Source organism: Castanea sativa, chromosome 2, assembly GCF_040712315.1.
Source record: "Castanea sativa cultivar Marrone di Chiusa Pesio chromosome 2, ASM4071231v1".
Taxonomy (NCBI): Eukaryota; Viridiplantae; Streptophyta; class Magnoliopsida; order Fagales; family Fagaceae; genus Castanea; species Castanea sativa.
Genome location: NC_134014.1, coordinates 30,604,575 through 30,631,950, shown reverse-complemented (window position 1 = coordinate 30,631,950; position 27,376 = coordinate 30,604,575). Strand labels below are relative to the sequence as shown.

The 27,376-nt window shown below is 36.6% G+C and overlaps 1 protein-coding gene across 1 annotated transcript; it reads left to right on the top strand.

Moving 5' to 3' along the window:
• The first annotated feature begins 21,512 nt into the window (after positions 1 to 21,512).
• On the top strand, positions 21,513 to 22,976 carry LOC142625197 (protein NODULATION SIGNALING PATHWAY 2-like). The gene has a single exon (XM_075798892.1). The coding sequence runs from the start codon at positions 21,513 to 21,515 to the stop codon at positions 22,974 to 22,976; it is 1,464 nt and encodes a 487-aa protein (XP_075655007.1).
• The last annotated feature ends 4,400 nt before the right edge of the window (positions 22,977 to 27,376 follow it).

Genomic DNA, 27,376 nt, shown 5'->3' with positions numbered 1-27,376 from the left:
AGTCTTGATTCGTATTCTAATCACCATGGCTTATTTTTTAAGCATTCCAATGTCTATAAATAGGGACTGGATCTTAGAGTTCAGCACACTTTTTGACACAATTTTTCTAGAGGAGAGATACAAATTTTTACACTCTCAAATTACTCATATTTCTGACTCCCCTTTCTGATATTCCCTCTTAAAGCTAGGGTTTTTAGGTTTCAAAGATAATTGCATAAGTTTCTTTGAACCCTAAAATATTCACTTAAGAAGAAGAGTGCTTCATGCAAGAGGTTGTTTTGATTACCCTTTACTTTTCTTATGTTTCTTTTATTGTGATGATGCATGTTTGTATATTTCTTTCAATTGAATTGTTTCAAATATCCATAACATGAATTGTCAATTCATATTGTTAAAGCATGTTCTTGTTTTTATCATTACTATTGTTGTGATCTCTTTCTTGGTTTAAAAAATCTACATGATATGAACTCTTTTCTCAAATAAAAACGGATTTACAATTTCATTAACTGTAGATCTGAATTTTTCTTTAAAAAAGTAAAGGATCTACATCTTCATTAGATGTAGATCTTAATTTTTCTCAAAAGAAAAAAGGATTTACATCTTTATTAGATGTAGATCTGAATTTTTCTCAAAATAAAAACAGATCTGCATCTTCATTAGATGTAGATCTGAATTTTTATCAAAATAAAAAGGATCTGCATCTTTAGTAGACGTAGATCTGAATTTTTCTCAAAATAAAAAAGGATCTGCATCTTCATTAGATGTAGATCTGATTTTTTCTAAAATAAAAACGGATCTGCATCTGCATTAGATGTAGATTTGAATTTTTCTCAAAATAAAAACAGATTTGCATCTTCATTAGATGTAGATATAAATTTTTCAAAATAAAAATTGATTTGTATCTTCATTAGATACAGATCTGATATTTTTTAACATAGCAAATTTTGGAAGTAAAAGAGGATTATGAATGGTTGTGTTTGTTTGTTTTATTTAATACATGTAGTATGAATTTATTTCATGAATGAAATTATCTTCTTAAGAAACATTTTTCATATTTTTTTGAACTTATAAAAACAGATCTAATTTTTTTTAAACATACAAATTTGATTTCTTTTTGTTATTACAAAATAGATCTGGAATTTTTATAAATCAAAAACCATTATTTTAAGTTCTCAAAAAGCAGATTTGATTTTTTTTTTTTCTGATTTTTTTTTTTTTTACAAAGAAGATGACGCATTCATAAATAAATTTGTTTGATTTATTTTACTTCACATGTGTGCAACATATCATTCATGTCATGCATAAAAATGGTACATTAGTCACAAGAGTCTAGAAAACCAGACTCTGTTAGGGTGGATTGGGTGCCTAACACCTTCCAATTCCGTAACTTAGCCTCTAAATTTAGTATCTTTGGATAGGTAGATCTAGGCCTTGTCTTTTTTTTTGGTAGATTGTAACTAGGACAAAGAGCCATGTGATTATTTGGTAGTTTGTAACTAGGACCCAAAGCCATCTAATTTTCAATTTCTCCAATATGTACCTTTTTATTCAATCAATGAGAAAAGAACAATTCAGTCATGTACTTTATATTTATTTTTTTCTTTTTTTTTGTATAAAAAATAATTGGCGACTCCACACCACTTACCCAAAAAGAGAGGTGCCCTAAAAAAGCATTCCAAAAATCTCTCTTTTTTTAGGGGCACTTTCGAGGTCTCCCACAATAAGGAATTTTTCAATTTTGGTTTTCTTATTTTTTCAATAATTAAATAAATGAAAACTCCACTGTAAAACCCTTAATCTAAGGCTGGGTTTGGTAACATGTAAAATATTTTCCAAGTGTAAAATATTTTCAGGTGAAAATATTTTTGGGAAAGGAAAATATTTTCAATTGTTTAGCTGCATTTTGAAAATTGCTTTGGAAAATATTTTCAGGTGTTTGGTTTCATTCTGAATATGCTCATTTTCTGCTAGTTTCTCACATTTTCTCAGCTTCCAAACAAATTTTATAATAGAAAATTTCAATTTATAAACTTAAAAAAATAAAACTCAAAACAAAAAACCATTCATCAAAAACTGTCATCCTCGGTCAAACTGAGAGAGGGAGGAAGAAAGAGTGAATGATTGAGGAAAAAAGAGAGTTAGATTGAGAAAGAGATAGAGGCGATGGAGAGTCAGATAGAGGTCGATAGAGGCGGTGGCGGCGGCAACGAGATCGAGAGGAAAAAACGACAAGATCGGTCATGGGTGGTGGCGACAAGATTGTGAGTAGACGATTTGACCCAAATTGTGGTTGCATGCATGACGACGGGGTTGTGGATTGAGGACAACAATCTGGGCTTCATTGGCAGCCAATCTCTCTACGCTTCGGCTTGGGCTTGGCATGACTCGTAAGTGATGCGTGGAAGGGAATGGGGCAGTGTGATCTGACCGGATTCGGGGGTGGGTGGTCAGAGTTTGTGACTTTTCCTTCTAGCTCTCTCTCTCTCTCTCTCTCTCTCTCTCTCTCTCTCTCTCTCTCTCTTTTGGTGTGAGAGTCCGAAAAATGGGTTTTGATTGTAAAAGAGATCTGTAAATGGTTTTACTAGTGAAGAGGCTCTATTTTACAGTAAAAGGAACTAATTTTAAAGTTGACCATATTTTACATGTGCATCCAAACACACATGAGGGTATAAAATATTTTCCTAATTTCTTTTGCACCCGAAACAAACGCAGCCTAAAGGGGAAAATATAATCAATTGAACCTCCATTCTGAGAGATAATAACACGACTCCATCTATTCACATGGATTTGGCCTAACACCAAAAACAGGCCAAGGGAGTGATCTCTCACAGGGAGATTATTTGCACTAGTCTAAGCCCTAGAATAGAAAGTTCACGCCAAAATGAAACAACGTTCAAAACATTGAATATATATATATATATATATATATATATATATATATATTGAAATATTAAATCCTTAACTAGTTGAAATTTTTTTTTATAACACCATATAAAATTAAATTAAGATAAAATAAGTATACTACTAAATTGGAATATAATAAAAAAATATAACTGAACATATATAATTGTTAATTTAATCCAAAAATTTTTTATTTAAATTGTTAACTTACGAATGTTTATGTCTATTTGTGTTTTTTATGCCTTTTTTTTATAACACTTTTAAAATTTTGAATCGAATAAAATGTGTAAAAATCCCTTATTATATATATATATATATATATATATATATATATATATATATATATATATATATATATATATATATATATATATTGTCTTGTATATTACAAGAAAAATAGATACAAACTTCACAAAAAAATTATGAAAAAAAAATGTTATAGGGTCCTTTGACCTTTGTCAAAAAAAAGAATCCTTTTTAGTTTACAATTTTGCAAAAAAAAAATATAAAGAAGCTTTTTGACCTTAGATATGATGCCCTTTCAAAATGCACTTTAAAAAAAAAATTAACTTCAAAATTCGTCAAACAAAGAATCCTTTTTAGTTTACAATTTTGCACCAAAAAAAAATATATATATATATATATAAATAAATAAAGAAGTTTTTTGACCTTAGATATGATGTCTTTTCAAAATGCACTTATAAAAAAAAAAATTAACTTCAACTTTCACCATGTTGATTCCCTTTATTTCTTGCCTATAATAATTGTAAGGTCACAATTTACACCCAAACCCAATAGTAAGAAGGGGATAGGCCCAAAAAACCCAATACAATGAAATTTGTAGAGAGTAGGCTTGAAATCTAAGTTCTAGTAATGTTGGATAACCAAAATGATGGGCTAGATTGCAACGTCACACACAATGAACTATTTATGTAACAGAATTTACCCTCGGACACAAGCCGAGGATGATTTGTATTATCTTTCCCTCTTTCAAAGATAGATTACAACTATGGATGGTGGTGTGTACAGTGTTTTTTTTTTCCTCCGATCCCCCCTCCTGAATGTCTTTCTTTTCCTTTTATATCATCCTCCTCCTTCTCCCCATCTTTCACGTATGGATCAGATCACTGATCTAGATACTTGTCCTATCAGCCCCTTCCTGAAGTCTTCAGATAATAGCTGTAAGTCTGATCATCATTGTTAAGATGTCACTTCCTCATTAATGCGGTCAGAGATTTAGGTACCGAGCATTCAATGCAGTGGTAGCAGCTTTCTCTTAGATATTTTCCCTCCGTTCTTTCTCTCTGTGCCCTTGTAAAACATATCTTCATCCACAAGACCTTTTAGAATATCATTATAATCAACATGGCGTACCATCTGACCTTCACTTAGTCGAGGAGATACTCCTCCTCGGACTACTTCCACCAGCCTCTTTTGCAACAGTTTGCTCGTGGGCCTTTAAGTTTGATATCATTATTACTATTAAATCGTCCTCGGACAAGTAAGTACCCTCGGATTAGGCCCAAGGCCCAAGAACATGCCCTGAACCTTTTGTCCTCACAATAATAAATTGCATAAAATTATGTTTCACCATAATCATCTAGAAATGAAAAAAAAAAAAAAAAAAAACTTAAATCATTGTCATTTTCATTCTACTATAATCAAAATCTAGATTTTCTCTTTGCGATATTCTTTTGTGTTAGAATTTTATTATCTCTTCCTTGTGTGTATGAGTGTTTGTTTGTTTTTTTTTTATTATTAAAAAAACTTAATGACCATATTTTTCCTATGGAACGATGTTAGGGATATTACCATAAGTTTTACAAATTAATGTGTCACCTATTACAAAATAGTAATCGAATATTTATTTATTGTGTTGTTGAAGTGACATCAATTACATTGATTACCGTATTAGTTTGTAATTTATTTAGTAGCATTAATAGAAATTTTAGCATTTTTCTTCATATCAAAGCAAAATATAGCACACCAGTAAACCAAGAACTATTGCTTTCAGTAATGATTTCCAGTTTCCACTATAGTGAACAGTTTACTATTGACTATTGAGAAAGCTAACAGCTACACTTAAGATCATATGAGTCCCTCAGATGAATAGAAAAGCAAACAAATACATAAAACAATACAAAAACTACATAAAACAAATATAAAACTTCCCTTAGAGAGGAGAAAGTTTATGTGGAGGCAATAGTTGCACATGGAGGAACCACTACATCAGTGTTCCCTTCTAACATCAATACAACACTTTTCATGGAAGGATGAAGAATTGGTTCATCTTGAATGCACCACAATGCCAGCTTAACCATATTCTCCAAGGTTCTCTTATCTACTTCTTCACTACCCACAATCTTATCCAATTCTCTAGCAACAAAGCAATTATATACCCAAGTTGAAAGAACAATCTCTTTGGATTTTGATACATTAAAGTCCATATTTTTTTTTGGCAACATTAAATCTCCAAAAGCGTCATTCCATAACTATAAACATCTGCCTTTGTTGATATTGGGGTGTTCATTTGCCACTCAAGTGTCATATACCCCTTAGTCCCTTTGACCATTGTGAAGGTCCTTGTTTGATCCGGAATTAACAACTTCGCCAAACCAAAATCAGAGATTTTAGCAGTTCAGAACTCATCCATCAAAATGTTTGAGGGCCTTATATCACAATGGATAATAGGGGTCTTGCACTCTTCATGTAGATAGATGTAGATAGAGAATTTTTCTTGCAACATCCAATGTTATTCTTACTCTTTCATTCCAATCTGGATGCCTTATACCTCTAAAAAGAACATTGGCAAGGGAGCCATTGCTCATATATTCATAGACAAGAAGCCTCTTAGAACCCTCAGCACAATAACCTAGCAATCGATCAAATTTTTGTGGTGAGTTCTCCCTATTGCTTGCATCTTTGCACGAAACTCTTTTGCATCTTCTTCCACCAATTTCTCTAGCCTCTTCACTACAACACATTTTTTACCTTTGTATAAATTATCTTTGTAAACTGTTCCGAAAGAACCATTACCCAACTCATCTTTGAAGCCATTTGTTGCTTTTTTGAGCTCATCATATGAAAAAATATTTAAAGTCATGCCCAGTGTTTCACTCTCTTTCAAATCTTTAAATTGATGTTTAAAAAATTAAATATTATTTAAGTGATTTAAACATAAAAATGGCATGTTAAAGTTTTTTCCTTAAGCCTCACATTGTATTAAGCCAGTACTGGAAGTAAAACATTAATTTCAAGACAAGCTCTCATACAAGTAAAGGTATTCTTGGCTACACTGATTTAGACATTGTGGTGGGCCTTTTAGTGATTTTGGGCTAAACTATCTCCTGCTATATCGTGGCTCGAATATTTTGGATAGGAAAGTTGGGACCGGTTCAGTTGTGACCCGCCTTGAACTGGCTTATGTGCAAACACTATGCCTTGTTGCTAAAACTTTAATCACGTGCTCACAGCAGACGCAGTTGCTATGGAAGAGCCACAATAGACAAATATGATAAAATAATAATGAGAGAAATAAGTTACTGTTAAGGCAAGACAAACGAGAAATCCTTAGTCAAAACAGGGAAAGAAAACACATTCTGAGTGAGGTTACAAAGACAAGATGAGAAGTAATAACAATAAGTGAGAAAAATCAAAGAACGAATGATCAGTTTGCCACATTTGATTGCGCTACGGGGGTGAGGCCAAGGAGGGAAACCACTTCCTCAACGTGGGTAACTTCACAAGATGATCCTGCCATGAAAATTACCCACTCTGGGGGAATGGACCTGAATGGCTTGTGCCCAAAATGAGTTCCCTTTTCTCCTTACAGAGGGTAAGCTTTTAGAGGGAGAGAAGGGATTAGCCTATTGGTACATGCCTGCCATTTTACACTTTTCGTTTTCTCTTCCTGACTCTCTCTTTTTTCTTTGTTTTTGTTATTTCTAATTCTTTTTCTTCTCTTTTCCCTTTCTCAGTGCTTACTTATCTAACAATGTTGTGATTCTCTCTTAGTGGTTACTATTGCCTTGATGACGATCCTACTGTGCACGACATGGGTCCTTTATCGTGACTGGATTTTACCATTTTAGCCTTTAACTACCTTTGTCTGGTCTGGGTGTCCATGCCAACCACCACTGGTTTATTAGCAGTCTAGCCACTACCACTTACCTGTGCTAGCTGCACCACTCCCCAACACCAAACAAAGAAAATTATTTTGTTTGCTTGCTCACCGTGGCATTCTTATCCGCCACGGTGTGGATGTTCTCTCTTCCTATCCCTCTTGGCATGTACCTAGTGGTTCCAACTCATCCTTACTTCTTTTGGGTAGTATGTCATCCCAGCAGGACATTTTTCCCTAAAAGAACCTGAGCAGAAACCCCAAAATAGGCTTTCCCTTCTCCCCACCGCCAGACCATACCCTCTCTTACCTCTGACCCATAACCCACCACTTCTTATATTGGCTGGGTATAGGTTGGTGATGTTTGAGCCTTGCACATGCTCCATTCTATGTTCGTCCAAAACCTATCCGCTACTCATGCGTTTGCCGTGGTCTGGGGGTTCGTTAGTGCATTTTGCCGCTTATCTTTGACCTCTTATAGCATGAACTGCTTTCTGATTTCTCATTCCTTACAGCTTGCTTCTTTCAAGGGTTGGATCTTGCTTAATTGTGGGATTTTCTTCCTTCAGCCTATTCTTTACTCCATTCATAATCCTACTGCTATTTTCTACCATACCACATTGTTGTCCCTACTGTAGTGTTATTTGAATCGTGCCTGCTGGGCCTCTTCGGGCCTGCTGCCTATTCTTCTCCCAACGACTTAATATGATCATTGGTTTTATACTTATGCTATTTTGGGCTTTTCTTGACCCATTTCATTGCTTGTGGGCTCTCTTGTCCCATTTCTCTCTTCTCCTTGGCCCATTTGCTTTCCTTGGGCATCCTTGGCCCATTTTCTAATTCTCCATATCCCTGGGCTTTTACTAACTCCCTTGGACCTCCCTGGCCCAATTACCTTATTCCTCATCCTTGGGGCTCATGGGCTTCCCATCAGCCCCTTACTTTTTTACTTCATTACTTCAGGCTTGCCGTGGCCCATTCTTACTTTGTTACGTCACATAATGCCCATAGGTTTTCTACTTCTCTTTCAGGGCTCTTTTAGACCCATTTACTTTTCTCAAGGCCCATTTATGTACTTTATAGGCCTACGAACCACTGCTCCTGCCATCTAGGCTTAATGGTTCTTCTAACCATCCACTAACTCTTCTCTGCCCATATTGTTGGGCTTCTTCTTGCTATTGGGCCTTAAAATGGTCATCAACAGACATTTACGGGGTAGTATCAATATATTTTCACTAGTGTTGTTCAAAAAACATCATACATCCGTTGCATGAAAAATGTAGGGGAAATAAATCCAAGATTTACTTCATATTTTGCATAAACACATCCTCTAAGCATGAATTTGAATTTTGTAAGAGAAAGAAGCATCCATTTATTGCCTCTAATTTAAAGAACACGATCTTACCAAGAACTTGAATCTTTACAAAGCTTTGATCAAATTTTATACCTCTTGATCTTTACCTCAATGACAATAGACTTGGTTGAGAGTGTGAGCTCTCTTGATTAACCTAGCCCTGTATTTACTAGAAAGGAAGAGGAAATCTATTTTCTCTTCTTATTTAATCTAGCTACCACACCCTTTAGGGCTTCACACTATTAGGCTTGTAACACTTAGGATTTTATATTATGGCCAGTCACTATGGGCTTTAGTATATTTGGCTTGGGGTGAGACCAGAGGGAAACATAAAAGTCTAGCTCTAATGGGCTTTAGATTCTTGTTATCTCATAACTAGCCCAAAGTTACCATTAATTATAAAATATTCCGCTATAAAAATATAATTGCTCTCTAGGTTATATTTAATTACACAATGAATCCCTTTACTACTTATTATTGTAATTTAAATACCTCATGAAATCATCCATAGTGAAATAAAGTCATATGTTATTGTCACTTTATTAACACTATATCTTGACTACTTGAGTCCTCATTTTAATCTCATGATTATTCTTATACTTTTGGAATCTAATTTCATTTTAAATTTTAGTAATTCCTTACTAAATGATCAGCACTATACTCTACATAATCAATTCCCCATTAAATCTATCTTAAAGGGATGTTCCTTTTCTCTTATCAAGATTATGAATTCCATATTGAAGAATTGTATTCCTAGCACATTATATGTGATTATCCAATGTACCAAGGTATTGACCATATGATATCTCACTTCGGTATACATTAAAGTAACCTACATTTAATATTTGAGTTTACATTCCTGACATGATTGAGAGTTAATGCATTTAAAAGGCATGAGGTCATTTATTTAAGTGGTAGTATTTTATAGAAGAACGACTCACAATGGTCCCAATTCAATTTTTTCAAATACATCAATACATCAATCAAAATCCTCCACTTTCAGGATCAAGATAGATCATCATGATTGATTTATGGTCTTATTAGAAGAGATGCCTAATCTCATCACAATCTACAAACTAAAACATTCTAAGTTTTCAAGTATTTGTGATTTAGATCTTCCGTATACATAAATCCCAACAAGTACTAAGTAATTTGTCAGTTTCATTGATGACTAATTTAGGAAGGTATAAGGTGACTTTATAGAACACAAGTTTGAGGTATGTAACAAATTTAAAATGTAAATTAGTAATGGAATTTTTGGAATTTTTTTAAATCATTAGATAATGCTCAGTAGTTCATAGTTAAAGAACTCCCAACAAAATGAAGTTGTATAGAGACTGCATATGCTGAGTGTAGAGCATGGAAACGGGATTCAAAGTCAAGAAACTGCATATTTCTTGGTTTTGAGAAAGGTGTTAAAGGCTATAAGCTCTCAAAGAAACACATGACTAATAGAGATGTTTGATTTAATGAAGTCGTTTTTTTTTTTTTTTTTGAGTAAATGAATTCGTTGTTTTGAAACATAATGAAGTAGAGGTTGGTGATGATAGTCCAAAAGAGAAATAAATAATAAATATGGATTTTATGACAACAATGATTCACCTGCTGATAAGGGTAATGATAAGATTTTCTTGCAACAGTAGTGTAGTAGCAAGAAAATCGGTATTCAATTGCTAAGGAAGGGACTATTGGGTACAGAAATCACCGCAAATATACGACTTTAAATATATTGTTATCAATATATGCTACAAACAATAAGGACCATAATAAATAACTTGTAGCAATTTTAGAAGAGATGAAGAACATGACCTAGAGATTGGTAAAATTGCCTAAGGTAAAGAAGGTTATTTGGTTGCAAAGGGGTTACCGCAAGAAATATTGTTAGAAAATGAATGTGAAAAATACATGGAACTCCTAGTTGCTAAAGATTACCCACAAAGATAAAGTATTGGTTAAAATGAGATATTTTTCACTAGTTGTGACACACACTTCAATTCAGGTAATTGTACAATTGTGACAATGCATGATATGGTGTTGGAATAGCTCAATGCAACTCCATTCAGGTAATTGTACGATTGTACCATTCTTGTTGAATATATTGGTGATATGTTGGCTGCTACAAAGTGTATGAAAAAAATTCTTCAGTTGAAGTCTTTGTTAATTAGTGAATTAGATATAAAGGATCTTGGAGTTTCTAAGATCCTTGGGATAGAAATTCACCACGATAGAGGGGTTGGAAAATTGTGTTTATCTCAAAAGGCCATCTTAAGAATGAGTTAGAGAGGTTTACCATGCTTGTTATGAACATGTTAGTACAATACTTGCTATACATTTCAAATTGTCCTCAGAGTTATGTCCAAGTTCAAATGAGGAGTACTCATAGTATAAACCAAAGTGCCATATGCAAATGCAGTTGGTGTCTCGTGTACTTGATACTGTGCATTAAGCCTAATATTTCTCATGTAGTCAACTTGGTCAACAAGTATATATCTGATCAAGGAAAAGCAAATCTCAAGATATCTTGTGGGTACTTGTGACTACGATATTCCGTTTGATTAGTGAACTTATACATAAACTATAGGCTGTGTAGACGTCGATTATGTAGGGGACTTTGATTCTTGGAGATCCATGATAGACTATGTGTTTATGCTTCTTAGTGGCGCAATTTGCAGGAAGCTTACTCTATGGGATGCCATCGCTTTATCCATCATAAAGGCAAAAAATATACAGCAGTGACAGAGTAACCAAACAAAGAAATATGGCTTAAAGATTAATGAGCTTACATTCAAACGAGATAGCACGATCCTGGTTAGACAATAATTCACCAAAAAACCTATAAAGTATTGAAGTATATCATGCAAGAATAAAGCATATTGATATGTGATCTCACAAGATCAAAAAATGGATTACTTTGAGAGATGTTTATGTTTTAAAGATTCACACTAATAAGAATGCCAAAACTAGCTTGTAGAGACAAGTTTAAGCACTGTTTGGACTTAACAGTTATCTATAGTTTGTGATAGCCCTTAAGGGCTTTAGTGAAGAAGGTGTAGGAATTTCTTTTGTGTAGCTTAATTGATCCAATTCAAAACCAAGGTGAAGATTTTTTGACATGACACGTGGCTTGAATTGCATCACAAAACTATAGCCTTTTGAAAATAAAAGAAATGCATTCATGTTTTCTTTGTATGTGCGCCTATTGATATACTTTTATCTTTATTGTTATTGGTTTGAATACTAGGATGCCATTACAAAACATAGAGAAAATGAAAGAAATACATCATATATAAAACTTACCTAAAATGACTATATCACTCATTATTTTGTGGCCAAAGCAATAGCATATCTTTTGTAAAGTTTTTACTCAAAGATACAATACTGACCTATAGGAACCATATTGTGAACGGTAGTCAAGACTGCCGTATTAAGAAGACCACGTGTTAGTAAATTTGTTGCATCAATTAATTGAGTTGTATTATAAATAAATATTCTTCACATTTGACTAAAGAACATGAGATATTACTAAAAGTCTTATAATATTTGACACATTTTAGAGTTTCTAACAGAAACATTTAACATTTAAATTCTCCATCACCAACTATTAAATTATAAATAAAAAATAAAAATAAAAATAAAGTGAGATATTGATGTATTAGTCTAGTCATATATACCAATACTATTTGTATTTTGATTAATATTACTATTACAAAAATTTTAAATACATGTCATGTGGCATTATTCAGTCAAATGCATACATATCACAAAAGAAACATTCATATTATTTATTTTGTGTATATTATATTATATCAGTAATTGGAATAACTTCGTTATTTTTAAATTTCGGATCTAACATGTACAAAGATAGTCAAACATTTTTAAGCCAAGGACACATCTACTCGTTGTAAGTATAAAGTCATGACTAATGTTGAAGTTTAGAATACATTTGGTATGTGAATAATTTTTTTTTCCTTAAAAAAAGAAAAGAAAAGAAAAGAAAGAAACCATGCAAAGATTAATTGCCCGTTTGGATTGGCGTTTCCCACCATGTTTGCGTTTTCAGCTTTCTTTTATTTTTTTTCCATTTCTGCTGCAAGGGACAAAACGTGCAGTGCACGTACTGTGCATGCACTGTTCATGTACTTTTTCAACAACTTTTTATTAAACATGGGTCTCACAGTACTATTCACATATTTAAAATTTATTTTGCTACAGTGTTTTCAATTTTCAGCAATAAGTTCTGATGATGCATAAAAAATCATTAGTGAGTTGATCGTCCACACGTATCAATGGGTGCACCTGAAAAACAAAAGAGAATAACCAATCAAAGGGCATCGGTGGGGTACTAGCCAAAAACCCTCCGAAGGTTAAGTTAGACGAGAGCTCCAACAATATTAGAGAGCATAAGCTTTAGAGAAATTGTGTATACCTTGTATTTTGAGGGTTCATGGGTTTTTATAGTAGAATCAACCTTCGTTTCTTGCGCACTAAGATGCCTTTTTATAGGATAAATCTTCACTAATAGGCATATATTATGGAATCCTTCTCAGTTAGGATTCTATCTACGTTAGGACTCTATGAGTTAAAGTCAATCGTGAGATGCAAGTTATTTCCATTTAGGAGTTCTTGGAGCTTAATCAAAGCGAATGGATGCCACGTGGCCCTTACATTCGTCCACTGTGTGTTCGTGCACTTTCGACCTGTCCACTCTCAGCCAATTGGTCCAAGGTCGTCGTGTCTGTTCAAGAGCATCCGTCATCAATCTTTTACCCTCTTCAAGTTCTATCCAACGGATCCTAAGATGATAAACTATAGGTAAGCGATGACTAGAACTAGAAGTCAAGAAATGATGAGCCCAACCAACCTTCTGTACATCTAAAATCATATCTACTTTGTACTAACAATGTTGTCAATGGAGTTGCGCCTTGTGAAAATGAGTGAGATGGTGCTTGCAAATGTATTGTTAAGTTAAGGGGTCTTTTTCTGGCCGACATTCTTGCTATTTGTAGATACCAGAAGTGATGCAAGACTAATTTGTTGGAGCATGCATGGGATAAACTGACTTAATTACAATTGCTGATTTGTTTTATTAGGCCGCTAATGACAATTAATGAATGTGACAAATGTAACTCGCTTACCTGTAATATGAATGGCACAATCATTGATTACAAAGCAAAAAACAGCTTAAAATTCATTTGAGCTCTGATTGCTTCTGTACTTACTGACCTCTGAATGTATCCAGGCGCTTGGGCTGAATACAAAGATGGGATATAGGCATGAAAAAGAAAACAATAAATGAGACAAATTTTAATTAGTTGGGTGCTTCTTGACTAATTTATTCCATTTGTTGTCTATCTTAACTAAACGTTAAACATTTATACGGCAGACAGCGAGAGAGTTTCCTAGCCAGCAAGTTTTGACAAATGAGTCCCCAAAAAGATTTTTTTTTTTCTTCAGAAGATTCCCTAATAAAATTAAATGCTAATCGTGAAAAGCATGATTCATTGTGAGGAATTGTTAGTTAGCGAATTGTTAGTTGACGCATGGGATGGTAAACTTATCAGATGTTCTGCATTGTTTACCATAATACCATTTTTGAAAATTTTTAATTGATTATTTAGTTTAGGCCACATACTCACATTCTTATTTTAGTATTTACATGAATAAGAGAAACAAAGTTTTGCGATCAACAAAACCACCAAGAAGAAAAGAATCATGATCTAAGTACACAATCAAACAAGGTTTGAATGTTACATTGCCGGCAATTGCTACAACTTAATTAGTCATTAGTCGGCTATCAACATCTTGTATCATGGATCAATCATTGGCTTCATGCCACATCTGTCAACCTTGGTTGGGTCCCATGATAAATAATGAGGGGTACTAAGGGCACAGCCTTTTTCACAGATACATTTAAGTGGCAAAACTGGTACTTGTTCTCGTCTATGACCATTATTAACGTTGCTTTTTTTTTCGGTATTGATGATGTACAAATTGTCTGTCAAGTTGGTTCGTCCAAATGGTGTTGAATCCTTGTTATTATTCCTGCAAACGTAGAACAAAGACTCTCCTAAGGTGGTCATCGGTGTGGTGCCTGCCACAACGTCTCCGATGCCAAAGTCAGTGTATAGAAGTTTTTTGAGAGAAATAAGAAAGCTCTAAATATCAAAGATACCTATGCGCGAGTATTTCTTGGGTGAAAATTATGTCTCCCCTTTGCTTCTAATGAGTGTGTATATATAGTTTTAAGGTTTTTAGTCGTTGGGGACTTAATTGTGGTTTTAATGCTTCTCTTGTAACGTTGTAGGGCTTATTAGTGTGGGTTTTGATGAGGCTCCAACGGTCTAACAGCTAGTTGAAAACCGTCTGAGGCATTGAATGCTCTTATTAACGATTTGTCTGTGTTCGTCCATGCTGTGCCAAGGTAGAGGAGTATATTAGATAATGTCGTCTAGAGAAGGGGAGTTCGCCAGTCCCATCAGCTGCCCCCCAGGTTCTAAGGTCATTGTGGTGTGTCATGACAACCCTCAGAAGATGAAAGGTTTTCTGGCCAGACGTGGCTCTTGGAGTTTCGCTCCACATTTAATGCGTAGTGGCAGCGCCACATACATCATGGCCACATGGCATGTTCTGACCAGGGGGGTTAGTGCTCCAATTGTGTGACTCTTGGGTTTCCCGCTGATTTTTAGTTTTTTGTGCCTTGGTTTTTAAACTTCCCCTCATTTCACTTTCCCCTTCACTTTCCCCTTCACTTTCCCCAACTCTCAATCATTGCTTTGTGCTTCTTCCCCTCCAACCTGTCTTTGCGATTTTCTTTGAGCCGTTGCATTTTATGGTTGAGCTTCTTTTCTTTTTTGAGGTATGTTTTCTTCTTTCTCTTTTCCTTTGCTTTTTTATGGCATGGATAAATAGTGCTTGATTTCTGATTTTTGCTCCCCCATTTTTTTTTTTAGAATTCTTCTCTTTCTCCGTTTTCTGATTTTCATGGTCAGTAGCTCTGAGGGTAGGGTATCTTGCCCCTCAGTCTCTTTCTTTTTTGCGTGTTTGGGGGCTTCTTTAAGTGCTTCCCGTGCCTTTTTCCCTTTGGTTATGAATTTTGTTTTTTAGGGTAGTAGTTTAGGCATTTTGTTGGGTGATCTACTCCCCTTTCTTTGTCAATCAATTGACTGGTTTGAGGGTTTGGTGAGTGAGCGAGGGGCAATGTCTAGGGTAAGATCGAGCGAGCTTGAGACCGGGTTGTTGTCTAGCAACGATCCTATGGCAGTGGAGGAAGATACAACGGTCTCCATCCCTCTAGAAGTTAAGGCTTTCCATGCCCTTGGGGAGGTATGCAGTCTGGAAGGTGAGACGTTGTCTAGGTTTAGAGAGCAATTTCAACTCCCTGAGAGGGTTAGGGTTCGTCCTCCTCAGGAGGAAGAACGAGCTTGCCACTTCTCGCCCGGGGAAGTATGCTTCTACGAGGCTGCTTTCTTGAGCGGACTCAGATTCCCTGTCCATCCTTTCATCATGGAGCTCCTAGCCCGTTTCAGCATTGGTCCTGGGCAACTTATGCCCAATTCTTGGAGGATAGTGATCATAATTGGGTAATTCCTCCGGCCAGGCTCCCTTAGCGTCGTCCAACCTGGCTTTAATGATCTTGAGTAGTGTTCGATTAGTCACCTTTGTCTGCCCATTCGCTTGTGGGTGTCCTAGGGATGAGTACTGGTTCTTGATCCCTAGGCTTGAGCAAAAATCCTTGAAGCCTTGACTGTCGAATTGCCACCCGTTGTCTGATACGATCATCCGTGGAATCCCGAATCTGCAAATTATGTTCTTCCATACGAAGCTCTGGATTTTTGCTTTAATGGTGGTTGATAATGCCTCTACTTCAACCCATTTTATGAAGTAGTCAATAGCGATTAGTAGAAACTTTACCTGCCTTTTACCTCAGGGCAATGGATCGACGATGCCAATTCCCCATTGTACAAATGGCCATGGGGAGGCTATCGTTGTTAGCCTCTCTGCTGGAAGGAGTTGGACATTCCCAAACCTCTAGCATTTGTCACATTTCTTGATGAGCTCCCTCGCGTCCACCTGCAAAGTAGGCCAGAAGTAACTAGTTCTAATAACCTTGCTTACCATGGATCTAGGGCCTGCATGGTCTACGAAAAGCCCTTCATGGATCTCCTCCAGGATGTATTTGGCCTCTTCTTCGTCGACGCACTTCAAGTACGGCATGGAGAAGCCTCTCTTGTACAGGGTGTAGTTCAGGATCATGAATCTGGCTGCTCTCTTCCTAACCTTTCTTGCCTCCTCAACGTCTTAGTGGAAGGTGTCCATCTTGAAGGAAGGGTCATCCAGCTGCTTGTGCTCTGCATTGCGAATATAGAGACTTCTTCAATGCTGGGGTGTTTCTAGACTTTTATTTCTAGGCCCCTGCTCATTGGTCTTTCTTCCGACGATGCTTGCTTCGCGATCTCGTCTGCTATCATGTTCTAGCTTCTGGGGATCTGCATGAATTCCACCCCATCAAATTCCTGTGTTAAGTGCTTCATTAGTCTGAGATACTTTTGCATTCTCTCCCCTTTTGCTTCATATTCCTTCTTTATCTGCCCTATCACCAGCTTAGAATCACTCTGGAAGAGCAAGTTTTTAGCTCCTAGTGCTTTCTAGACCCTTAGCCCCGTCAATATTCCTTCATACTTGGCTTCATTATTAGTGGCCGAGAATTTTAGTTGAACCCCGTATTTAAGCATTTCTCCGTCTGGGGTGATGATGACAACCCCTATTTCTCCCTTCTTTAGGCTAATGAACCATCAGTTTGTATCGTCCATCTTTCTGCTTCGTTGGGGAGGCTAACGTCGTCCAGGATGGTGAACTCGAAAATGAAGTTCGCCAATGCCCGTGCTTTAATAGCTGTCCTGGGGTGGTACTCAATGTCAATCTGGCTAAGCTCGATTGCCCACTAGACCATTCTCCCAGTTGCCTCAGGCTTGTTCATGGACTTGTTAATGGGTTGGTTAGTCATTACTACAATGGGATTCGCCTGAAAATAAGGTCGCAATTTGTGCGAAGCTACTATTAATGCGAATACAATCTTCTCAATCCTTGGATACTTGGATTCTGTCCCTTGGAAAGCTTGGCTGATGTAGTAAACTCGGAGTTGTTTCCTATCCTCTTATCAAATCAAAGCTGCGCTGACGGCTTAAGTTAATACTGCTAGATACAAATACAGGTTTTCCCCCTCCTTGGACGGACTTAGGAGAGATGGATTGCTTAGGTAGTGCTTGAGTTCTTGAAAAGCTACCTTGTATTGGTCAGTCCAAGCAAAAGCTTGCTTCAATGTCTTGAAGAAGGGTAAGCATTTGTCCGTCTCTTTAGAGACGAATATGTTGAGCGCCGCTATCCTACCTGTAAGCTTCTGGACTTCTTTGACGGTCTTAGGCGATGTCATGTCAAGTATGGCTTATACCTTCTCTGGGTTTGCTTCTATCCCCTTTTGGGACACCATGAATCCCAAGAACTTCCCTGAGGCTACTCCAAAGGCACACTTACTAGGGTTCAACTTCATCTGGTACTGCTTGAGTGTATCGAATGTTTCTTTGAGATCGTCCAGATGAGCAAGTTCCTCTTTACTCTTAACGAGCACGTTATCCACATATACTTCCATGTTTTTCCTAATTTGCTTGCTGAACATTTTATTCACTAACCTCTAGTAGGTTGCTCCTGCATTTTTCAGTCCAAAGGGCATTACCTTATAGCAATAAAGCCATTGGCTAGTGATGAAAGCAGTTTTCTCCTAGTCTTCTTTAGCCATCTTTATTTGATCGTATCCCGAGAATGCATCCATGAACGTTAGTATTTTATGCCCTGCTGTAGAATCAACTAGCTGGTCTATCCTAGGTAGAGGGAAACTATCCTTTGGGCAAGCTTTGTTTAGGTCCGTGAAGTCCACGCACATTCTCCATTTTCCATTCGCTTTCTTTACTAGGACGACATTAGCGAGCCAATCTAGGTAGTAGACCTCTCGAATAAAACCTGCTGATAACAACTTGTTGACCTTGTCTGTAATTGCTTGGTTCTATTCTGGAGCAAAGACCCGTCGTCTTTGTTGGACGGGCTTCCTTTCGGGGTCCACATTTAGCCTATGCTGGATGACCTTTGGGGATATGCTAGGCATATCCTCGTGACTCCATGCAAAGACATCCATGTTCTCTTTAAGGAACCGGATGAGTCTCGTCCTCATCTCGGGACTCAAAGCCGTCCCTATTCTAGTCGTCTTTGTTGTTTCTCCTTCAACCAACTTCATTGTCTCTAGAGCTTCCACTTTATCTTCTTCCCTTTCCTCGATCATCCATGTATGGTTTCTTTTATAGCTAACAAGGCCTAGTAGCATTCCCTAGCCAATACTTGATCTCCTTTTACTTCGCCTACACCGTTTTCCATTGGAAATTTCACCTTCAGGCAATACGTGGAAGTGGCCGCCTTCCAACAATTGAGTGTGGGCCTTCCTATGATCACATTGTATGAAAAAGGACAATCTACCACCAAGAAATCCAACTGACGAGTTAGTTGTCGTGGGTAAAATCCTACTGTGACTATTAACATCACTATACCTTTGGGATACACCATGTCCCCACTGAAGCCGACGAGGGGGGACTTAAAAGGGCGCTGTCTTTTTAGATCTAGCTTCAACTATTGAAAAGCGAAGAAGTAGATGATGTCTGCGGAGCTGCCATTATCCACGAGGATTCTTCTAGTGTTGAACCCTTCTATCGTGAGCATTATGATCAAAGGGTCATCATGAGGTTGCTTTACTCCTCTGGCGTCTTCTTCAGAGAAAAACATATCCATGTCCGTTCATCTCTGTTTCAAGGGGGGTATCCTGTGGACGTTGTTCACCTACCTTTGATACGACTTCTTGAGGGATTTGAACGACCCTCCTGTGGATGGCCACCTGTGATCGTCTTTATTTCCCCCATCACGCTTGGTGGACATAGGGAAGTGTGTTCCTCGTCCTTTGGTGAGGCTTCACAATTGTCCTTGTCATCATCCCTGGTCCTACTGGGTCCTCCCTTCTTTACAAACCTCTGCAGTTTCCCTTTTCGTATGAGCTCCTCTATCTGCTCCTTTAGATCTCTGCAGTCCTCTATGTAATGGCCGTGATCCTTGTGGAAACGGCAGTACTTCTTCCGATCACGTACGTTGAGTGATGAATGTAATGGCCTGGGCCATTTAAGGTAGTGCTCATCTTTAATCTATGCCATAATTTTGTCAACGGGCATAACTAAAGGAGTGAATTTTACTGTCTAATGAGCTTTCACGTCTTTCCTTTTACCCCCGTCGGTAGTCTAACATTCGAAGCGTTCCCTTTTCCGTCCTCTCCGGTTGTCCTCCTTCCTTCCTTTTTCATTGGTTTTCTCTACGTCTTTTATCGCAGCTAAAGCATCCTCAGTGTTCATGTACTTATGTGCCTTCAGGAGCATCTCTGCCATTGTTTTTGGAGGATTCTTCACAAGAGAGACCACGAACTCCCTAGATTTCAACCTAGCTTTAAAGGTTGTTAGCTGCACCTTGTCATCAGCTTCATCCACCTCTAAAGTTTCCCGAGTGAAACGCTTCATGTACGACCTCAGGGTTTCCTTCTCTCCCTGTTTGATGGTGAGTAAGTGGTCTGCTGGCCTCCTCGAGCGCTGTCCTCCAACGAAATGGCGTAGGAAGGAACTGCTCAACTGCTTGAAGCTGTCAATGGACGATGAGGGTAGCTTCGTGAACCATTCCCTTGCAGCTCCCTTGAGAGTAGTGGGGAAAAAGCGGCATAGTATTTCGTCAGGAGGTTGTTGGAGACCTAATGTCGTCTTGAAAGTGTTGAGGTGATCCAAAGGGTCCTTGAGTCTGTCAAACGGCTCAAGCTGAGGTGGGCAAAACTTTGACGGCACCAGGCACTCCAGAACTGCTGCCGTAAAGGGGGAATCCGTTGTCCTGGCCATTCTGTCCAGGCTTCGATCTGTTTTCCCTTTAATGGCGTTCCTCAGCTCATCCATCTCCTTTTTCATTTCTCAAAGAAGCTCTGAGCTTGGTCCATCTGGAGTGGTTGGTCTTCGACGATTGCTCCGTCTTTGGCTATCTCCCTCGTCTTCCTGATTGACCCTAGAACGATTGTCTTCCTGTTGGAGTCACTGCCTCATCTCTTGATTTTGTCTGGTGAGTTCTTCCACACTAGCTATAAGTGCTTGGATCTGTAGAGCCAATGCTGCAGGATCTTGGTTGGACTCCATCTAAACTTAGAGAATGACTGGAACTACACTCTCGAACCTTAGTGCGAAAATGTCTTCCCATAGACGATGCCAAACTGATGATGTACAAATCGTCGGTCAAGTTGGTTTGTACAGATGGTGTTGAATCATTGTTACTATTCCTGCAAACGTAGAACAAAAGCTCTCCTAAGGTGGTCACCGGTGTGGTGCCTACCACAACGTCTCCGATGCCAAAATCAGTGTATAGAAGCTTTTTGAGAGAAATAAGAAAGCTCTAAAAATTAAAGATATATACCTCTGTGCTAGTCTTTCTTGGGTGAAAATTATGTCTCCCCTTTGCTTCTGATGAGTGTGCATATATAGCTTTGTGATTTCTAGCCGTTGGGGCCTTAATTGTGGTTTTAATGCTCCTCTTGTAACGTTATAGGGCTTATTAGTGTGGATCTTGATGAGGCTCCAATGGTCTAACAGCTAGTTGGTAACCGTCTAAGGCATTGAATGCTCTTATTAACAATTCGCCTGTGTTTTTCCGTGCTGTGTCAAGGTGGACGAGTATATTAGATAATGTCGTCCAGAGAAGGGGAGTTCTTCAGTCCCATCAGGTACTATTAACAATTTTACAGTAAAGTTTAGATTGCAAGTTGTTAAGAAGTCTTAGGTACTTCGGTTACATGATGGCTACAAACTCCAGTGGGTTTTTTTCTTTCAAATCTTACCATTAGGTGAGTCCTAGGTTCTGTAAATTCTATTAATTTATAAAATTTCACATTTAAGTGTTCATCTACTATAGGTTTGTCCAGTTCCGTCTCACCTGCTCCTCAATTTTGTTTCTATATATATGGATCCTTAACTTAATGACCTAAGTGTGCCAGTAAACCTTTTTCCATTCTCTCCCATGAATGCAATGGAAAATGAGCAATTTTGGTACACCTTCAGCCCCAATTACAATGACGAAGTCCTTGCTTTTAGCTTGGAAAACTCATTTTCCTTCGAGACAAGAGATTCATTCTCCCCAAACTCCATCCCAGACGGAATTCTTGACTATGAGTGCCTGGAAAGATTCCTCCAAATAGAGAGTGAAGTGGGTCTTGAAATTGTTGATTCCATTTGTCAAGATGCTGCAATGGAAGAAATTGTTGTAGAAAGTGAAGTGGGCAGTGAAAATATTCGAGAAACACAAGAAACTGTGGAGGTGTTGATAGAAGGGAATTCCAACTTGAAGGTAGTTCAAGAAGAGTTGATGGAAGATAGCAGCTTAACCGACTTATTATTGATGGGAGCTGAAGCTGTAGAAGCACAAAACTGGCCTCTTGCTTCAACCATAATTGCAAAGCTCAACAACCTCCTTTTTGTTCGAGAAAAGAGAGGCGACAACCTTTTTGACAGGTTGGCTAGGTTCTTCATTCAAGGCCTGCATTACAAGACTATTGACACTCTTGTAATGCAGCATGAACCTCTTGCTAGACAATCAAGCTCCATTTTTGCCATTCAAATGCTCCAAGAACTTTCCCCTTATTTGAAATTTGCGCATTTCACGGCCAACCAAGCGATCCTTGAAGCCACACAAGGTGATTCGGAGGTTCATGTCATAGATATTGACATCATGGAGGGGATACAATGGCCACCTCTGATGGTTGATCTTTCAAGGAGAAAGGATGCTTCCCTTAGAGTAACAGCCATCATAGCAGACGAGCAAAATGCAGATATTGTTCACCAGACGGGAAGAAGGCTTAAAGAGTTTTCGGACTCAATCAATTTGCCATTCACGTACAACCTGATGATAATGGTGAAAGAAGAAGATTTTGAAAGAATTGAAGTGGGTCCTACTCTAATAGCTAATTGTCTGATGCATCAAACCTCAATCAGAAGCTCTTCATTGGTTAACACTTTCCTGGGTGGAGTCAGCAAATTATCACCTAAGATTGTTGTCTTAGTAGAAGAAGAACTATTTAATTTGGCTAGAATCTCATCCATGTCCTTTGTAGAGTTCTTCTGTGAGGCCCTCCATCATTATGCTTCACTTTATGAATCACTAGCAAGTAGTTTATGTGGTGAATACAAATCGGGGTTAAGAATAATAGAAAAAGAGTTTTTGGGAATCAGAATTTTAGACAGTTTGAGCCAGTTCCCTTGTGAGGGGGAAAGAATGTCATGGGAAAATGTCTTTGCCTCCTTGAAAGGATTTAAGGCGATCTCTATGAGCTTTAATAATGTTTCTCAGGCCAAGTTCCTAGTGAGTTTGTTCAGTGGCGGGTATTGGGTGCAACATGAAAAGTGCAGGTTGTCCTTGTATTGGAAATCAAGGCCTTTGACAACAGCTTCCATTTGGGTCCCATTAAGAAAATTAAAGGTGGCAAGGTCAAAGTGACCTGAATTGTTTTCCTTCAAGTTTATGATCGATTCTTGATGGATTATCGTATGCATGGATGATCTTCATGTTTTCCTTCATTATGTTGTTGTGAATTTAGATTTATAGTTAATTCATTGCTTCTATCGATTTTTACTTCAAAAATTTCTTACTTTTATGATCCTTTTCAGCGTCGCATTGGAGGATTATGAGTCTCTACAGGAAAGGTTAGAATACATAGAAGTCAGAAGCAATCATTATTTAGTGTAGAAAACATACAGACGTGCCTACTTATGTTTCGGCTGCTAGGCAGCAACCAATAGCCAAAAGAGTTTTCAAGGACACAACTTTTGCAAGAATTCTAATACGGATAACTGTGAATGGTGGATTCATTTGAAAGTAATTGTTTAACACTCACAATTGACTACTTCAACAAATTATGCCAAATTTATGACAAATGAAATAATCCTAAAGGAACATTACCCAAAAAGTAAGGGTGTGAAATTTTCATATTAAAAGAATTGGAACTTTAATCTGGATGTTAAAAAATAATGAACCGAGTTAGGCAACAGGTTGTCTTGCGACATATATATTAAGTACTAAGGTCGGGTTTAGTGTGCGTTTGGCTCCAGCTTAAAAAATTAACTTATTTTACTATTTAGCTTATTTTTATAACTATTCATGGGTCTCGCTGCACTTTTTGGTACTATTCATGAGTCTCGCTATACTATTTCAGCTAATTTTTACCTTTATCTACAGCACTTTTAGCAAAAAGTTTTTAATTTCAGCAAAATAAAAAGATCCCAAACAAACCCTTAACCTTCAAACATTAAACAAATTAGGGTGGAGGTACAAAAAATTTTATAAATTTATTCAAACAAATAAAGGTAGGGGTACAAAAGTTTTCATAATTTCTTTCATAACTCTTGAAGTAATATAGTGTGATTATTCTTAAAAAATATGCAAAGATTGGATACAGTTTTCCAGTGCAATAGATTCATTGTGATGATAACATGTGCCTACTTTTGGTCACATGTCACCTTCACAACATATGCAATGCACTAAAAAAAAAAAATGGATATAAACCAAGTCATAAAAAAATGGTTTTAGTAATGAGAAATGTAAAAGTTAAATACGTTACTCAAACTGCAACTTATCATGTTCATAGCTAGGAAAAATATGTGAGAAATATGAAATTTATGTAAGTAACATTACTAAAAGTTGAATAGCCGGACTGGATTTTTGTTCCTTATTGTTAGATATATTATGGCTCAAGTGACTCAAACCAATTGTAAGCTCATGTACTTATTAAACAAGCATATGAACTTTAGGTTAGTTTATGATTAACCTAGGTTAATCATATATTCTCTAGTATATAAACCTTACATTAGATTCATTGTAACACAAGTGTTTAATATAATATATAGTCGTCAAGAGCTTTATTAGTGTGGACGTAAGCCGTTAGGCCGATCCACATAAACCTTTGTGTGTGCTCTCTCTTTTTTGTTTCCGCTCATCATTCAATCATCACACACAATCATACAACAACTTTCATGTGGTATCAAAGCCAAATTTCAATTTTGGCCAAGTCATTATCAACAACCCACAGGATCATCACGTGCACTTATCACAACAACAACAACTCCAAGATCTGACTCCTCAAATGAGTTGATCACTATCCTTCACATTAAGTTTCACGCATCTTAAATAAAACTAACCTCAGCACACGCGCTTCGCACGTGCAATGAGGCTTTTTTTTTTTAGTGGTAGTAGCCAAAAAAAAATCTATATTTTTATTTTTATTTTATATATATAATTTTTATTTTGAGAATTTAATTTATAAGTGGAAAAATAAATTTAAAAATTAACAGGTGAGTAACCTTATTTTTAGGCAATGTTTTAGTGGAAGTTAGGGTTACATTTTTACCGGATTGTCTCTACTTAAATATAGGGATGTAGGGGTATTTTAGAACAAAAAAAAATCATTCCAAATAGGGGAGCCCTCTTAAATAGTAGTATAGATAAAATAAATAGAAAAACAAAAACAAAAACAAACGAAATAGTGCTACAGGTTGTTCACATATAACTTGTCTTTTACGTGGTGTAATTCTATGCAAGTTATTGACACATGATCCTATCCGCCTCAGCAATTCTACCGTGCCAACAAGATGTCAACTTTGTCATTAGTACCATGTCAGGGACACAAGATCTTGCCATGTCAATCGAGCAGTATAGGTGCCACACCAAACTATACATTCAAGACCTTCCAAACTTAAGTTTTCATCTTTAGTTTGAGGGAGGTTGTTAGATATATTGTGGCCCAAACTAATTATATGCCCATGTACATGTAGAACAAGCATATTAACCTTAGGTTAGTCTATGATTAGCCTAGAGTTAGCCACATATTTCCTAGTATATAGACCCTACATTAGGCTCATTGTAACACAAGTACTTAATATTAATATGTAACCATCAAGAGTTTTATCAGTATGAATGCAGGCCATTGCTAATCCACATAAACTGTTACGTTACGTGCTATATGGCATTGAGTGGGACAAATTCAAAGTTGGCATCAGTTACATAGGATTAGAATTGCTACAAGCGTGTTCTATTAGGAGTATTAGTTGATAGGTTTTATTATTGAATAATTATCCTCTGTTTTGTATTTTCAAACTGAGCATTGGTTTAGGATATGTGCTATCTTATCTCTTTGTTTAAGGATAGCTTTAAGTTTATCGCTATCTCATTGTTATGATGGAATTTTAATCATGTAAATGTCCTATATAAGAGCCACAAATAATAATAGAATGTAAGCAGAAAATTAATCAGCAGTAATCTTATTGCTTCCTCTCATTATTCAGTCATCACACACAATCACATAACAATTTTTACACTTACAACGGCAAATTGTTAGAACTTTGAACCAATAGAAACACAAATTCATTTACTTTATCTTTTTTAATTGAGGGGGGTGTTTTGTTGAGTATTGAGTATGTGACATTTAATGCATCAACACACGTTACTCTACCATAGTTTATAATAATACTAAACATATCACAATTTTTTTTTTACAAATTAATGTATAGTAAAATCTTAAACAAAACAAAAAAAAAATTATTTAAAAATTATTTATTATGCGATTTCTTTAAAAATATCGACACCCTAATGCGACTAAATTTAGAGTCAAAATCATCTATCTCAAACCAGGACCGGCCCAAGGCCTTGGCAACTTAGGCCTAGGCCTAAGGCCCCCACCACAAAAAATATTTATCTTTTATAAAAAAGGCTCCATCCTATTGTAAAAGGCCCAAAAATTTGTAAAAAAATATGAATTTTTTCAAATTGTTGTGCACTTTTTATTATTAGTGATATTAGGGATATCACAAATTTTATTATAAATTTACAAACTGGCATGTTTTCAATCACAAAGAAGTATTTTAAATATTCATTAATTACATTATTGAAGCTCATCAATCACTGTTATTATCACATTATATTATGAATATTTTGTAATACCTTTAACATTTTCCTTTTTTATTTCTAACAAGGCTTCAAAATTTTTTTTTTGCAAATGTGTTAGATCATCAATAATGATTAATCTCCCCTAATAGTTTGAATCTTTAATATTTGTAAACTAATCTACTACAAAGCCACACATCAATTAATATCATAGATTATAAATTAGATTATAAATGTAATTAACTATGTATCGTTATATATCCAAGATAAATTAATTTTATTTTAAATTTTTTTTCTTTTTGTTAAATTTATTTTTCAACTATGATATTCAATTCTTTATATAAAATTAACGTCAGTTTTAGTTAGTATTATTCATTAAATTATGTATTTAATACATTAAATTAACCTCAATTTAATTAATATTAAATTATTTTATTTTATTAATATTTATATGTAAAAGACCCACATAAATCTTTCGCTTAGGCCCCAAATTAGGTTGGGCCGGCCCTGTCTCAAACTCTCTATGCCACTCTATAGTCTATGCTCCACGAATTAAAATATGGCATGCGTCCACTAATTCCTAAATTCATGCTTCACCGAAAAGAACTTTTTTTTTTTTAAATAAATAATAAAAAAACTCACGTTATACCGTCAGGCCATCACCAATCACGACTGTCAACTCCGGCAACACCACTACTAACAGACAACCCCGCCAACTTCACCGGCACATCCTGGTTTGGCACGCCGGTTTTGTCTTCATACAGGATGTGCTTCTCGGTGGCATTGATGGCAAGAAGAAGAGGAGCAAGTCAGAGGTGGTGGTGGTGTTTCTGAGAGCAAGGCAGATCTGACAAAGATGGGGATGGGACTGGTGTTGATGACAAGAAAACCAAGAGGCCGAGGTGGTGTCAGTGGCGGGGCAAGCTGTTGTATCTTTCTGAGACAAGGCAGAGTGAGCAGTG